This window comes from Streptopelia decaocto, assembly GCF_964273445.1.
Source record: "Streptopelia decaocto genome assembly, chromosome: 8".
Taxonomy (NCBI): Eukaryota; Metazoa; Chordata; class Aves; order Columbiformes; family Columbidae; genus Streptopelia; species Streptopelia decaocto.
Genome location: NC_138662.1, coordinates 11617934 through 11635362, shown reverse-complemented (window position 1 = coordinate 11635362; position 17429 = coordinate 11617934). Strand labels below are relative to the sequence as shown.

Genomic DNA, 17429 nt, shown 5'->3' with positions numbered 1-17429 from the left:
ATTATTGTACTGCTGATTTAAAATTATGGCCTGCCTGCAAACCTATAAAAATCAAGGTCCTTTCCCTTAACAAGACAGAAATGAGCAGTAGAAATCTGAAATGAGAGGACAATGATGGGTAAAAAAAAGTTAACATTCAGCAAGCATTAACTAAAGCTTGCTCAGTACGTACTCTGTCCTATTGTCTCTCTGTAAAAAGTGGAGCTTTTTATTCTGTGCTGACTTCTGTGGTACCTGACCAGCAGGGCTCACTTTTTTGATACTCCATTAATATGTTTCAACAGAAAAGAATGTCAGGGAAATAAATATAAAGAGCTATTTCCTTTTATGCTGCGTGAAGCCTTCTTAGAACCCTCTGGTGACTGCCCCTGGTGTACGGCAGGAGGAAGTATCTTTTCTTGCTCTCTTGAAGCTAAACAAAGTGATATTTATGTTTGTCTTTTCAAATAAATGTGTTTTCAACATAAACAAAAACAAAAAACCCACCCCTCCACTTTTCAGTAAAGAAAATTTTTTACAAAATAGGTTTTCTTTCAAAAATTCTTTGCCTCAGAGAAATAAAAAAATCTTCCTGGAGGTTTCTGTGCCAGCCCAGCTCTATGATGGTAATTCCCTGACGGACCGAAGAGGCTGGACTGGCTTAACTTGTCAGTGGTGCTGGGGAAGGCTGGAGAAAAGTGCATCTCACCCTGATGAAAAGGGTCTCAGCTGGCTCAGTAAGGTAACTTGAAGGATGTCCAGGTTTTTTGCCATGCACATGGCATGATTAAGACCTTTCTCATGCAGTAAGAGGTGTTAAGACCAGGTTGAGAGCTAAGGGAGGACAAACTTTCAGTATTAGTTTGTCAGCAATTTGAAATGTTTTACTACTTTTGGATTTATTCCAAACAAAGAATATACACATTCTTCTCTTAAACAGTATGGTTGTGAAGCTGAAGGAAGATACTGCTTTTTAAACTTATTCAATCAGTGCCTTAGCAGGACTGCTAGGGCTGAAGTCTTTTTGTATTGAGAGATGTAGTAATGCCTTGGGAAGCTCCTGATCAGTGCAACTCCCTGTGGAGCAGGAGCTTTCCCTGGGTAGAAATATATTTGCATAAATGATGTTTTCAAATGCTTTATATCTGGGATGGAGTAGCAATTGCAGAGTGCCTGTGATGGAACCTACTGATTGCCATGTTCGGAGAGTTATCTCTCACCTCCTCCCCTCCTTTGCAAATGGGTTCTCGGACAAGAGGGAGAAAACTTTTAACCAAAGAGCAGAGCTCGAAACTGTGTACTCAGCTTTTATTTATGATTTCCTACAAGCAATGAAGTATTACTTTCAAATTTTGAAGCATGGCTTTTGGTGCATTCGTCTTTTGCTGATCAGATGTTGTGGTTTCACTCAGGGAACGCTGTATGAGCTGTGGTGCTGGGAGGGCACCAAGCTACTGGCATGAATCTGCTGTCTTTGTTGTGAAGACTTCTGCCCAAGCCTGAGTGAGAGTACCAGAAGGGAGGTTTGTGAGCAGTTAGGAAACATTTCATGTAGCTTTTTTATCTCCAAGCTGTACTTTCTCTCAACTAGCCATTCAACTGAGTTCAGTTTTCTACCAGAAAGCGAGCAAGACCTTAGATAGAAGTTGCATATAGGAAAGGGTAAAGACAAAAAGTCCAACGTGAGAGAACAAGCCCCCTTTTTGATGTAGAATGTTCTGCTTTGTAATCGGAGAAAATTAACACACTGAGAAAGCCCTCACTGGGGCTGTGTGTCTGACAGCTGGACAGACTTGTTTGAATAAACATATTAGCGCATAATGCTGCTGGGGAATCCTGGAGTGACATTATTCTTCCTTTATGAATCTGAAATGACTTCTGGCTGGGCCTCTGTGAAGAATGAATGTACTTTTAATTTATAACAAAAAACAGTGCAGGATTTAGTCCCTCTTTCCTTGTGGCATGTAAACTTCAAAGGAAAAACAATGGTATTTATTTATTTTTGTAGTAGGGAATATATGGCAGTTACCTCTGAGTCATCAATTTTAAGATAAACGTTGAGAGATAAAGCTGAGAACACAATTTTGGCGTCTTGGCAATACTGCCAGCATAAATTCCTTCCTACAGATATTTACATTGGAAGCTTGTTGTGAACTTGGGTATTTCACTGTTTTTGTCTTGTTTACTTGTTACAAATCACTAACCAGTCAGTTATAGACTATAAACTTTAGATGAGGAGCTTCTGATTGAAATTCAAAGCACATTTTATGGACCTAAAAACCCAGAAGGCTGACTTGATGGCTTTCTGACTTTGGACATTCCTGCTGCAGTCAATGAAACAGTGCCTTTGTGGTCTTTTAAAACGTATCTATCAAAAGGCAAACAAAAAAGCAACGAGCCAGTTGAGTCCCTGTTAGCACTTTGACCTTACCATTGATCATAGTCTGTACAATTTGAACAGGAATCTTTAGTGGTTTTTAAGAAATACTATTAGGCTACAGAGACTTTTCTAATGTTCATCTCTCTGTGTTACTGAGCTGATCACCTTTTGCCATTGAGTACTATATCAATGTCAAAATTATTAATGTCGTGGTTTAAGGCATATTAACGTCTGGCTACTGAAGTGCATGTGCTTAACCTGTTTTCAGCTCAACTGGCTGACCTCTAATGGAAGCAATATCATTTATCCACAATATTAGATTTCCTAAAAGACAGATTTTTGAAGAGACACTGGCAGAAAATACTGATTTGTTCTACATTTGTTCTGCATTTTCCCTTAAGAGTGAAATCTATATTGTATTTGTTTTTATTTAAGAAAAAAAAGCCACTTGTTTGAAAAGTAAGGCCTTGAAGTCTGCTAAACAGCATTTGTTTTACTGGCACTTTGATTTTATCCTGACTTTGATTTGTGTTTGTATACAGAGATGAATTACTACCAGATCTGCAGAATTTGAGAACAGCTTGCAAACTTTTTACGGGGCTTTAGTCCTTGATCCTGCAAACACTATTATAGAAGGGAACAACTTTGTGCTCATGGAACGACTGAACTCTGCTACCACTAAAGCTGTTGATAAATCTACCAGGGGTTTAAACAGAGCTGCAGACAGGTCAGCATTGCTCGCTTTGACAAATAAGCGTTAGCAGGACTGGGATCTAAGAAATCAGAAGTGCAAGCAAGCCAAGAATAAAGTATTCTCTTATAATCTTGAATGGATTATCTGGATCAGGCATCGCTGGCACTATTTAGAAGTATTGAGATACTTTACTGCTATTTATTACAAACAATTAAGAACACTTCAGTGAGTCAGTGTCTTGCAAAACTAAGGCCCACAACTTACGTGCTGCACTCTGAATGTTGGGAGCAGGTTATTAAAATTGAATGAGAAAACTAAAGATGAACTTCTGATGGGACATGCAAGTGAGTTTTGAAGATTTGGCAGGAAAACATCTTGCATACTTCATGACTGGTTCAACTTCATTATCTATTATTTTATTTGTATACATATGTAAGTTTTTGGTAATGAAAAAAGGAGGAGCAGCTTAATATAGTGGCATCTCTATCCTGGTCTTGTCTTGTAAACTTAAATTAGTCCTAAATTACATGATCAGGAGCATCTGTTTCTCAGCTGGGAAATATTTAAGGGAAACTCGCACATTTTTACTATGACTATGTGGAACAGGTCCTGCCACTCAGCAAACTTGCAAAGTCTTTCAGATTTTCATAAAGTCTAAATAAGCTTAGTTATACAGAATTTAATTGATGGAATCAATGGCTTTTTTATTTATGTTCATTTGTTAGCTGAAGATCTGGCTCATCATACTAGGGCACATAGTTAAATACATTTCTAAAGGTATCAGTAAAGTTTGTAACCTGCACAAACCTAATGAGCAATGTTATTACAACTATCTACTGTGAAACATCTTTTCACTTTCATATACAAAACATATTATAGGCACATGTTAAACTTTCAGTAAGTGAAATAGTTACTAAAGACTCAGTACCTCTAATTCCAACTCATCTCGGTCCATTTCTTGATGAATTCCTCCCATGTAGTCATTTGGGTCATAGTATTCATGCACTGATGGATGGCTGGAAGAAAAAAAGGTATGTTTTAGGGCAGCACTCAGTACTCTAGTTAGCATATCAATCCTTTCCAAGCTTATAGCAAGTCATCATGAATACGATGGACTAGCAATCAAACCAAGAAGTTGCTTACACTATAGCATTTACACCAGTAAATGTATTAAACAAAAATTATACGTATTGTAAGAGGAGTCTAAAACATTTGGCACCTGATGATGAATGAAAGACTTGCCAAGAGTTCTAGCACGTATTAATGATTTTTGTCCAAATGTAAAGCTGACTTGGCAAAAAAATTGTAAAGAGAGAATAGTGGCAAAGGAGGGTAACAGGTGCCAGGTGACGCAGATAAGTGGGCAGATACTTGCCAGGGTTCCAGATAGGAGGGAATTCTGCACTATTTACTTTATAAGTTCAGGTTATTTGCAGACATGCAAGCAAAATCATCCTTGCCTACTTGTTTGGCATTTTTACTTTGCCTTAAAGACACACAATTGTATCAACTTGCTAAAAGTTATAAAAATAATTTGCCACCCAAGTATTTTGATCAACACCATTCTGTTGATTGATTTGAATGCAACAGGCTGTGCATAATGCTTTAAATACTATTTAAATATGCACCACTCTGCTCGTACTGCCATTCACTATTGGCATGCTGCTCTTTACAACCTGAGCTCTCCAACAGTCTCACTTTGGAAGTTGTAAGTGGTGTAACGCTCTTGTGATCACTCTTTTCTACGCTGGAATTTTATTTCTGCAATAAAAGTAAACTCCCTTTAACTCTCTGCTACTTAGATATGTGTTTCTTTGTAAGTGTGAGGCTATTTGTGTAACAGCATCTGCTAGGTGGCTAAGTTACCCGAGTTGTTACATGCAGGCTAGATTAATTTGGATGGGATTTGGAGAAGTTACAGGAAGCTTTAGGAGAAAAATGACTCTGTTTGCTTGCACGTGCTGGGTGACAGGATGCTTGAACGGCTGAGTGACTGCTCTGTGCGCAGGGATAGCCGGGAGGTGGGTTGTGTGGTTGAGACCAACATCCACAGCTCCAAGTAAGGCCACCGATGATGCCAGCACTTGGAATCTATGTCTAACAATTAAGGGGCAATATGAAGCTACTTGATAGGACTGAGCTGGTATTATGCAGGCATGTTGCAACCTAAATGATTCATCAGGAATTAATCTTTGCTGTTTTCCTGATGTAATAGGTTTGCAGTTGGAAAGCTGGAGGTACTGAAAGCCTCTCTGGCAAATGTGTTTTCGGCACTGTGCAGTGTAGGAGCTTTAGGAACAACTGTGTTCTAATTGCTCTGAGCCCTACTGCCTGTTCGCTGCAAACAAGCTCAAAGCTGGCCTTTTGTCAAACATTTTCTCTAAAACATGCAGCTGTGCTCAAATTTTCAATAGGCTGGGAATAGGTGGCCGTGTAGTAATATTGGATGGAACCATCTTCAAAGTAATCAGCACTGGAAGGCGCAGACATGGCACACAGAAGCCTGGTTCCCAGCTGAATGTGTGAATGTTAACGTGCCGTGAAAGTGCTCAGGAGCGGTACAGCATCGGTGCCTGTTTCTAGCCAAACTATTTTCCGGAAGCACTGGCAGGGATGTGCAGAGCTGTGCTGGGACGGGTTTGTGTGCTGGTGTTCACAGCTCAGGCTGTCTGCACCGTTCCCCTTCCAGAACATGTACACACTGGCACTGCCTCTCATCATGCACACGATCATCTCAAACCCAGGGGCTGCTGTGGACTGACCACATCCCAGTCCGTCCTATGCAGCAAGTGAGACGTTCAGAATCTTCTCCATTACTTTTTCCCTCGTGGAGATGTGTGGCAGGATGACAGGCAATTTGCAGGGGTTCCTTCGGGAGCTGTTTTCCTCTTCAACAGCACGTCGGGGCGTGGGGTGTGTGTGCCAGGAGATAATTGTCCTTTTTATTTGTAAGTACAAAAGCATCAAACTACCATTAACAATAATTAAAATTTGATTCTAAAACATCCATGACAGCACTGGTAAGTAATTTTAGACCTAGGAAATAATTTATTTGAGTAACATCGCTGCAGGGTTATAATAAAGTAATTAATACTCTGGAACAGAATGTAGCAGCTCTTACCATTACACAATTTATGGCAGCCATAAAAAATAAAGTTAAAACATAAGCAACTCAAAGAGGCAGTGAGAGGAATTACAAGAAGGAATAACTTTATCCATCAAATGCCAGCAAAAAATGAGCTTTATGAGGCCATGTTGTGTCTTAGTGGCATTTCGTGAGTAATGGCTTGCTAATGTGTAGAAAAAATGAAGATGTTTTGAGTTATGGCTCAGTGGCATATGAATCCTGGCTGCTTCTGCGAGTGTATGTTCAGCAGTAACTAAAGGTGAGTTTGTGAACTATTTCTAACACACCACATTAAGGGAATGCAAGGACTTTCAAGGGTTTCACAAGCTGTTACTTACTCTTCGGGCAGGAGGTACGGGTCTAGCACGGAGACGGGGGGAGTAGGGGAGCCCATCTTGCTCAGAGCCATGATGTGTTCAAAAGTGATATCTGTCTGTGTGCCCACATCGACCAGCTGAGACTCATGAGGAGTGAAGCCCTTGGTGCGTGGGGTTCTTCTCAGGACCTGCACCACAATGGGCTCCTTGGCCGTTTTGAACGCTTCCACTGCCTGCTCGTGGGTTGCTTTAGATAAATCCTTCCCATTGACCTGTGGGAAGAAAGCAAGCAAAGCAATGAAAGAAACAGTCAGAAAGTGGAGGATATCTTTGGGTTGGGCTGTTAATTTACAAGTCTCGGCTTCCGTCTAAAGGTAAATACAGCAAGTTCTAGGAACCAAGTGTTACGGATCTCTCTTTTCCCTTTCACTACAGGAACTTTACAAATCCTGTGCTCTTTTTATTTTGATAGCTACATTTTACTAGGCTCACTCTTTGAGACAGAGCAGATACCAGTATTCTGTTGGTTTCTTGCAGATTAAAAATGTCTCATTCCTTGTTCAACCAAAACAAGCTACTGATTCTCTGGTAATTTTTCTACTGTTTGCAACTTTTTTTTTCCTAATCCCCCCCCCCCCCCATCTTTTAGCCCTATTACTAAACAGAACTACTGGGACAAGAGCTGAAATTACAGAATTATGTATCTATGTCTGAAAAACATTTTTTTCAGATGAAACTTCATGGTGATACTCATCCACTGCAATCAACCCCCTGCATTTTAGGGATGGATCCCTATACTGGGATAGGGAATAGAAATAATAAGGAAAAAACCATCATGAGCGTTTTTTCAAAAATCACTTTTTCTCTGTGTAGCTTGGCCATTTCCCAGCCCCAGATCTCACCGCCACAATCTCCTGGTTGAGTGAATCATTATACAAACTAGAAAGCCTTTACTAAACATGACTGAGAGACCCAGCCCAGAACTCCTGATACCAGACCCGCCAGGCCATGGTGGGGTCTGAGACGAGCACTGGAACACTGATCTCTCCAGTCTCAAAAGGAGTGGTGACGCTTCTGTTCACAGCAGCAAAACCAACCTGAGGCATTCAATTCTATACACAGTTTCAAATCTTTGGCACGCAGAGGTGTCTTTCCTGATCCAGAGATGGTGCTGAGCACTTCGAGCCTGCTCTCTGGCTTTGCATTTCACTCATGCTCAGCTCCCTTCCTCACGTGGTTTCTAATGAATTCTTCCATAAGTATCTACATCTACTCAGGGACTGTGAAAGAGATGAGATCATACTTGTCAGAATTTTTATAAATTTTTGTTTTAAGTTTTGTTTTGTGACAATTCTTAATCTTTTTGTCTGTCTCGGACTGTAGAGACTGTAATTTTAAGGAAGCTAAACACAATGAACAGCTTGGAATGAACTAAAAAAGGGCAAATGTGGTACAAAGATTGAATATGTGCCCAGTGCCTGCTGTTTCCAGCCCAAGATGGGGATTTCTTTTGAAATTTGGTCTGTTTATTGAGACATCTGCTAATCCAAAAGGTCTGTGAACTCATATGCAAAGAACCATGCAACAGATGTAGTGGGAACCACTGGTAACTCCAAAAAGTTTTTATGCTCTTTTAACCTGCAAACCATTGTCAGATGAAAAGAAACAATTAGAGAGATGATGCGCAGAGCAATGTGATGGTGAAAACTGTATAGTGACATTAAATCCTAAAGCATCAAGCAATTGTTACCACGTTCTTTGGACTGGGGCAAGTGTTGGCTGATGTGTAGAGATAGAGTGTGATTTGAGATGTGAAGACAGTGCCAGGGCTGACAGGAAAGACCCCTGTTGTAGAAGTCCTCCTCACCAAGGAGCATACTGTGTTTATATATTTTCTTTATGAATGATGTCTTACACTGTACTTTTTCCAGTCAGCTACTTATTCAATAAACCACATTACTGTATCTGTAATTAGAGGTATGAGTTGCACAGTGGAAACTGTTGCCTTCTGCATGGAAGAGCAGTGTATTTTTCCAAGGCATAAAAATAATGAATTGCATGGAGTGGACATAGATGCAGTAGTGTTTAGCCTCAGATATTAGTGGTGGCTACTACTTTGTCATTTAATCCTTCTTGTACATATCTGAAACGTACACTAATGTGCTGACTCTGCCACATTACCTTCTTGAATATGATCGAAAACTTTAAAATATATATGTCCACATTCTGATTATCTTTACTTGTATCAGATCGCACTTAGCTCATCCTGTGCTGTGCCATGTTTAGTCCCGTTAACATAAGTGGGGCAACTGAACGTGTAACATCATTCACTGCAGTAACTGAATTTAGCCCACACTAAATGTCTTGCCCCCAGCAAAAAGCTGGGTTGTAATAAAGAGGGTTAACTTGAGTGCAGAATCGATTGAAAAGGCTAAATTCCTGCTGAATTACCTTGTGTACATAACACTTATTACACTGTCATCCTTGGTTTATCTTAGGGAGGCGATGACACCAGTGTTTCTGTTAAGCCAGAGAATGGAAGGTGTTAGTGTTACATTTACGTTACACAAACACTTGTATTGACCACAATTGCTCACAGTAATGCATAGCGTGTAAAGTTTGGCCTGGTCAAATTAAATATCATTAACTCGCCCAATTGAACAGATTACTTTAAAACAATTTGTACAGCTGTAAAATTAAGTTCGGTGTAATGTTTTCTCTGGAAGAAGGAAATGCTGATTATGGTTTGAGTTTTATTATTGGTTGCAAATTAAATGTTGCACATTTTAGTGTGTGCATCCTATTTTTTTTTTCTTTTGTTACAACTAAGTCCACTCCGCAATAAAAGTAAAAGAATCCAAATTTTAGTAAGTGTAGTGTTTTTCAGAAATGTGCTCAGAATAACTCTTGAGCAGGAAAATTATCACGTGAGATGCTTTCTACATCTTTGTGCTAAAAACTGGTAAAATCATGCAAAGGATAGCTTTCCAGTTTATTCCCCAATATTGTAATGATCTTGGATTATATACAATTTAGTACAGGCCTGCATTTCAGTGTAGGTTCCTTAGGACACTTTATTTCTGCATATCTGTGGATTGGCATTCTCTTTGTGCTTTGGTGTGTAACTGTTATGTAAATAATCATCACTTCAAAGTGGGGTTGGTATCATGCAGGGAACAGCTGGTAGCTGGACTGTATCATAAATTGTTACTACAAGGAATTATTTCCAAGCAGTGTCTTGACGACATTTCCTACAAGCTTGATAATGCAAGAAAAAGAGAACTGCAGCATAGCAATGCAGGAGGATGTGAAATAAAATCTAAGCATTTGGTGGAAGAGCTGGCTAAATTTTAATCTAAAACCTCTCCTCCTGCAAAGGGGACCCTTTGTAGCAAAGGTTTGTGAATTTTGGTCGAGACTCGGCATTTCACAGGTTTGCCTGTTGCCACTGCTGTGTTCCCTCTCTGGCAACAGCCTGGGCAGAACACCGATACACGTGGGTTCTCCCAAATGCTCATTTATCAGTGGCGTAACTGTAGGTACCGGGTGGTGAATTGAGACTGTTGAGGAGCACAAGCGCATCGTTCTGCTTCCTTGGTTCCAGGAGGAGCCCCAAGGAGGGGCTGGAGAACACCTGGGGCACTGGAAGGAATGGCATCAGGGCTGCTCTGCTAGAACCTTCTGTCTGGTGTCACTGGCTCCAGGTTGGAATTGAGCATTTTATTACGTATTTGTATTCAACAATCTCTTGGACATTTCAGAACACTAGGATTCTGCAGAGCATGGTAAATAATAACTCTAAAAAGGGATTTACCTTTGAAGTATATACAGTTTTAGATCATAGGTTTGGTAAAATGGCAATGATTATAGTAAAATGAAAGCATAACTCACTGTATCATTATTCTTACGGGTTTCTTAATGCACTGCTAAAATATGGTTGCATTTAAAAGTCAGCAATTCTATGAAATATGGTGGCATCCATATCAGGTAGGGTAAACAGTTCTCCGGTCAGTAGCTGTTCACACGATGAATGGTTTCAGGGTCAGTCTGTGCATTTCTTACAAGAGACCGATTCCTGAACTCAGAGTGGGTGGAACCCGTTCAGCTCTGCAGGTTTCTCTTTGGATCGGCACTCCTGGCCAGCAGGGTGGGCCGGGACTGATCAGCTGCCTTCAGAACTGCACTAACACAGGAAGGGTTACTGGGTTGCACAGAGTTCTCACTGGGAACTCTTTAGATTCTGCATGAGGAATGATGGAAGAATGTGCAATGATGCCAAAATACACTTTAAAGTAAAGCAGGGAAATCATACTGTCTGCACCTGGCCCCCTAAAGAACCTGAGGTAACTGCCACATTATGTGGTAAATAACGAGCAGTGAATAGTTTGTATTTACTTTTTTTTTTTTACTATTTCCCATCCCAACACATCAATAATGCCATTTTCTGTTGTAGGGACATGAGGACAGGAATGCTACAACATTTCAATAATGAAAAACTGTAATTTTCAAGTTTGCTTATGTAAAACAGAGCCTTTTTTTTCTGAAAAAAGTAGCAAGTATTGGTATTTTATTTTTAGTAGCACAAAAATAATGCAAATTAAAAATAGACAGGGATGATCTCAATGGCCTCATTTCTGGTATCTGTATAGAATTAGCACTTGTGGCTAATCTTGAGCCCTTCTGAAACTTCAGCAAATAAATGGTTTTGATTAAGATGTTTAGTTTCTATCTGGAATATTGATCGCAATTGACAAACAGTTATTCCCAGTGCTTAAAAGCCAATAAATATTTTTGTACAGTTTCATTTATATATATTTTTTAAAGTGGCTCTATAATCATACTTTAGTCCTAATGCTGCTGAATTGTGTTTAGCAAAATTCTTCCTTATAAATAGTGACATTTGAAATAACACAGAATAAAAAAAAAGAAATCCATGCATATGAATGCTTCAGAAGACTGCCAAAAACTACAAATACGCATAATTTCTTAAGAACCTTACATACCATGTGACGGAGACAATGAGATCTTTCATGGCACAAAAGATGGATAAATTAACTTGTCTAAAATGTTGGAATGCTTAGCTTTTGGACCTTCTTTGCATTGGAAATGTATTGAATATGGAGAAAGCTGTGGTTAAACTGAACTGAATGGACCTTGATGAAATTTGTGGTGGAGCCAAAGAGTGGGCATAGCAACTGCATGACACACAGAGATAACAACTCTGAATTAACACCATACAGTATATAAGAAAGGGATGCTTGATTTTTTTAATAGAAATTATGTAATGATTATGAAATACAATAGTATTTATAGTATTTTAATTGATAGTATTTTATAATATACACTTATGTTATACTTTTTTGCACAAAAGCAGGCTGCACAGAGCACACTACCTAAAATCTACATTGTAAATGCAGCAAGAATTCTATAGATAAACATGGCATAATCCTGTTTTGGGAGTCAGTGTCTCCTATAAGTTTTCTTTTAATACTTGAAAGGCAAATAAAATAGTCACTTGAGGGTGTTTTGATGCTTACTGAAGTCACTGGGAGATCTTCCTTTGCAATGCCTTAGTTTAGGCTCTGACTGAAACAGAGATGTGTCCAATAGCAAAGCAAGATGTTAAGAAGCCAAGCGTGCCATCAGTATTCGACAGGCATGGCCAGACTCTGACGATGGAAAGGAAAAGGGTGTCATGGTCACTTAGGTAAAATGTGATGTAGAGTTGTAATGGAGAAAAAGAGAGATGATGGAACAAGGTATAACAGGGGAGGCTGTGACAAATCCAAATGGACGGTCTCACCAAACAAATAAATAAGGCCTTAAACTCTCATTTTAGCCATAAGGGTTTAATTAATTCCTATTTCCAAGAAGTAAATGGTGAGAAAAATAATCAAGAATCAATAAGAAAATAAAAAAAAAGGGATGGCACTATATGCTGTATCTGGCTGAAAATGGAAGCTGCGGATGAACTTCACTGTTGAGCCATAAACATCAGGTGAAACTGCTGCAGAATAGCCCATGGCAGAAGATGTGAAAGCAACAAATACAATGTGACCATATTTTATATCAAACTTCTGAGAGCTGTGAAAAAGGCTGGAAAAGTTTGAGCGCTAGCTTGGAGATAAAAGAGTAAAAATGGGCCGTAGCATGTGGTGGGTGTAGTCTTGGTAAGTGCCAAGGGCATTCTTGAGTCTGTTTTCAAATCTCTCTTGCATTTGGTAACTAATTATTAAGTAGCTTGTCAGCTGCAACATAGTATGAACCTGCATCATCTGCTATTAGATGTATATATTTTATAGGATGCTACACACAGCTACTAGAGAGGGAGAGATAACGAATCAGTGATGGGCAAATCAACAAGGAAAAAAGGAAGAAAAACAGGCTTGTGAAGAATTTGCACTACCTAGCTAGGACATGGCTGTCCATGTAATTTTACAGTGCTGCAAGTGTGTAAGGTATTGGATTTACAACAGCTTCTCTCTCTGTCAGAGCTCTGAGAGGTGGTCAGCATCCCTCCTGTTGAAATCTTCTTCCTCCATTAAGTCTGGATATGTGTCACAGAGAAATACCTTTTGTGAAGACCGATTTTCTCACTTTTTTTTTTTTTATACCATATGTACGTGCTTCTACTTCAACAATAATTCTGCTGAGAGGTTTGTTATCCTCCAGCAATCCCTGAGCCAACTGCCACTGTTCACATGCTGATTTGGGGCCAAATCCTCCAGCTTCCACACTGCGAGGACAAGGATGGACCCTGTGCAAGTCAACAGGACTTGCAGCCACGACTGAGACGACAGAATTGTACTCTGTTACTAGAAAATACATTCTTACTTTTGTTTTAGGAAGATATTTTGATAGGATAGTACACAGTTGTGCTATTGCATAAATGTCATTTTATCAGTAGCTGCTGTTTAATTATTTAGCAAGATAAGCTATTTACATGTTTTGTTTTTCTGAGTGGGTAGAGAAGACTAATTGCCACTTTGCTGATATCAGACACAAATTGGGAGCTTTCAAGTCTATCAGAATGTGCCAGTTGTTTACACAGAGAAAACTTCCTCCGGGTTACCACCAATACTTATTTTCTCTTCCCTCTGATACAATGCCTATAGAAAACCCAGTATTTGTTCTTTCTCTTTTCCTTTCATCGCAAGAATTTACACATCTGGGTTATTTACACAAGCAAGACGTTCCCAGTTTCCCACTTGCAGTCCCAAGGGGGGACACGTACATGAGCCCCAGGAGCCCTGCAGGGCCGATGCCAGGGCAACAGGCCAGGGCTGTGCTAGGAAGGTTTGCAGAAGAGCAGGCAGGACACTCAGAGAACGTAGGTGAGGATTTCTGCATTCATCACGGATGTGCAAACATCATTTGTAATAGTATAGATGAAGTAACTCTGGACATTGGCAGAAGTAGTTAACTTAAAGGTTGAGAAAGCCAGCAAATTCCTGTGCATAGAGTTTACTGTGTGTAGTTACAATTATTTTGTACTTTATTTTTGTTTCGGTAGTGTGTAACACTGGTTTTTTGGGTGTTGGTGGTATACAACAGAAACTCAAAAGGTTTCTGTAAATGAAAAGTATTTTTCCATCCATCAAGTTAGACTGATTTATCTGGGTTTAACGTCATGAATGGTAACCATTTGTATGCATTGTGCAGCTTGTTGGTTCTCCTGTGCTTCACAAATGTCAGAGAGAAAAACTTTTTTTGCTTAAGAATGAGTAAGCAGCTTTTCTTTGTAGAAATTCATGCAAATCCTTGGGAAGTGCACTATGAAAATGCTAGTTCTGTTAGACTTCAGATGTCTGTGCTCCATTTATAACGCTCTTTATGGTCTGATTCACTTCTTTAGCAAGTTCTTAAGAAGTCTGCATATTAAGAAAAAAGCAGCAGAACTTTAAAGATTTTCATAGAAACCAGAGCAGCAAAAAGCCTATTTTATAAACCCCCTTTTCCTCAGGAATTGGAGAAAGAAGGTTCGAAATATAGGTTAATTCTTCTCCCAGCTCCACCTAATCCCTCTTTTATTTCCCTCATATGGACAGTCTCTCTCTTTTTCAAAAAAACAGAATTATATTGTTTAGTAATAGACTGTTTCCATGTGTGTGCATTTCCCTTCTGCCTTGTGAGCCGTCCATGACAAAATAGTTAAGACCAAAGAAAAATTCTTTACTTCAGAGTACAGAATACATTTGTTCTCTAAACCGTTAACTTCCAAATGGAAAATCTTGGGAGAAAGGCCCTTGAAATAAAGGAATTTTTATTCTGCTAGTAATTAGCACATTTACGTATTAACAAGGCAGTGCTAGTACTGTATATAGCATACTAAACTGTGCCTGCTTTTTTTTTTGGTTGGATTCTCAGACTCTGATGTGTCACGACTCAAAATAAAACCACTGGGGAATTTTATCAGTTGCTTCAATGAAAACAGATTTAGACTAATGTTGGGGCTTCTGAGACTCTTGTAATTGCTCTATAAGTAAAGTTTACTTGGAGCTCTTTTTTCTTAAATATACATTCATCATGTTAAATGACTTTGTATGAGGGTAGAAATATTTTTTTTTTTTTGTCAGCATTAAAAAAGTGAGCTTTTGTGTATCTGTTCATGGCTTAATGACCCTGGTCCATATAAAGCACAGACAGGAGTTTACAGGCTGTCCCTTTGGAATGACTCTGCCTTTTCAGTAGCGTGACCCAGAGGGAGTCAATCAATTATACTTATGAGTGAGGTACAAATGACAGACATAAATAATCATGAATTACTAATGAGCAGAATTTAGCAAGTGCAATTCCCCGCTTTCTCTCATCCTCTGGATTTGCCCGTACAGCTCTGTGCTGCAGGCTGCCTGTGCCGTGACACTGAAATCCTCGTGCCCTTCTCCAGTGTGCTCTTCCCAAGAGGCAAACCCTGTGTCTGTGTATTTGGCTAGTACAGCAAATTACAAAAAAATACATTTTTTTTTTAAATGAATGATAATTTGCTTTTCAAAAAGCTGTGTATTTCTAGTTTTATATTTAAAATACCGAACCTTGTAACGAGAGGTCCCCGTGCAGGCAGGTGTCTAAGAGTTGTCTCTCCGTTTATCGTTCTAGCACATAATTGCAATCAAGAGAGGTGTTGCCATACTGATGATGTTTCATTTATTTCATGTGATGACAAGTATAATACATAATGATAGTAAATAGCATAAAAAGATTAATCTGTTTAGTTGAGGGTGTAATCTTACATGGATTTAGACTAAATTAAACTGACATAAGAAATGAATGCTTGTAGTGATTGAGGCCAAAGTCCCTGTAGAGCAGCCACCCTTCTCCAGCAGTGCCATGCAGAGGGTGCTCTGAGAATGCTGTGAGAGTAAGAAATACTCAGAGGGACTTTTCTCCTGCTATTCCCTTCCAGCACCTACAGCTCCAATACTTGACAGTCTAGCAATATTTATACCATACCTCAATTAAAATCAGAGTAGTACAAGTTGATGTATAGATCAGGCCTTAAAATATTATTATTTTAGTAGCATATCAGACCATGCAAACGCAGAACAAGACTGCTCTGAGCAAAAAGACAAAAGGGAGTATATTGTACAGGTGAGAAGATGAAACCCAGAACATGTCAGTAATCTACCCAAGGTCACTGGGACACGCCACAACTGAAACCTGAACACGGATCTCCAGGATGCTGTGTGACATACCCGTTTCTGCACTGTTGCTCTTCATTTGCAGCTTTTGAGTCCATCCTCCCACTGCCCTCCCCTCTTCCACAAGTATCTCTCATGCAAGTTGTGGAAAGAGCAATTGTGGATCGCTCTGAAGAAATCTGGATTTAAGGGGATTCAAGTTGCTGCCAAGAAAAGATGCAAAAACCAGCCAGTGCTGCTCTCTGGGAACCCAGCAGCAGCGGCAGACCCAGCTGGGTTCGTTAAGAGGAGGGTCTGCTCCTCCAGCAGCTGCTCACACAGTGGGCTTTGTAATCCTGGGCCATCCGCTTCCAGAAACTCAGCACTGTCCTCAGCTGAAGAACACAAACCTCAGAAGTTGTGTAGGTAGAAATCCCACCACCACCTCACTCTACCCTTCTAATCCATGGCACTTGACCACAGCCTAGAATTCTCAGTGTGCTGTTGATAAGAACATGTTCATTTTCCTTCTTTGGCTAAAATCCATGGCAGTTACACAGATACTGTCAGGTCAGGTACTAGAGCTTCTGTTGCACTCCAAAAGCAACTCCGACAAATTAAAAAGGCTTTCTTATCAGCTATGATTTTTTCAAAATATCAATGTTCACTTCTTCTAAAATGATACTGTAGGAACTAATTCATGATCCATGAAAATGCATAAACCAAATATGGTTATAGTCTGATTGTATGATTACTATTTCTGTGAAACACTTTATTTCTCAAGTGTCCCCAAGGAGTCTGATGGTAGTGTTTGAGAAATGGACTGCTACCGAGTGCAGCAAAAGTGGTGTCTCAATGGAAAGCCAGAAGAAATTTCAGCAATCAGAAATGGAATGAAGTGCCCGGTTCGTGTGGCAGTGGACAGTGTGTCCAATCACCTACAACATGTCCACCTCCAGAATTATCACTGGAGTGACAGAAGTAAGAAAACACTGCACGATGCTTACTGTTTTTCTTTTTAGATTGTGGTCTGTAGCTTTTTACCTGAAGATATACAGTATTAAGAAGAAGGCTTTCTTCAATAGTCACCGTTTAAAGTAGTGAATATTATAGTCTTGTTCAATGTTTATGCATATTTTATGTTATTTATTCTGCCACCCTCCTGTCAAATTCCTAACTGGCTACTGGGTTCTAGGTAGATCTGCTTATATTTACCCCTTGAGTCTCTGCAAGGAACCATCCCAGCGTAAAGACAAATGTAGAGTTGTCCTGTCCTAGTGAAAGTGAAGCCTGACCTTTTGTTTCGTTATTAATG

At 39.6% G+C, this 17429-nt stretch overlaps 1 protein-coding gene across 2 annotated transcripts in view; it reads right to left on the bottom strand.

The window, feature by feature from the left end:
- The window catches only part of PDZRN3 (PDZ domain containing ring finger 3), a 140767-nt gene that overhangs the window by 10083 nt on the left and 113255 nt on the right, over nt 1–17429 (bottom strand). For both annotated transcript variants that reach the window (XM_082060489.1, XM_082060490.1), the window contains 2 exons: nt 6519–6769; nt 3982–4069 (listed from right to left, as the gene is read on the bottom strand). In XM_082060489.1, the coding sequence (XP_081916615.1) occupies nt 3982–4069; nt 6519–6769 (339 nt within the window). The remainder of the gene's footprint in view (nt 1–3981; nt 4070–6518; nt 6770–17429) is intronic.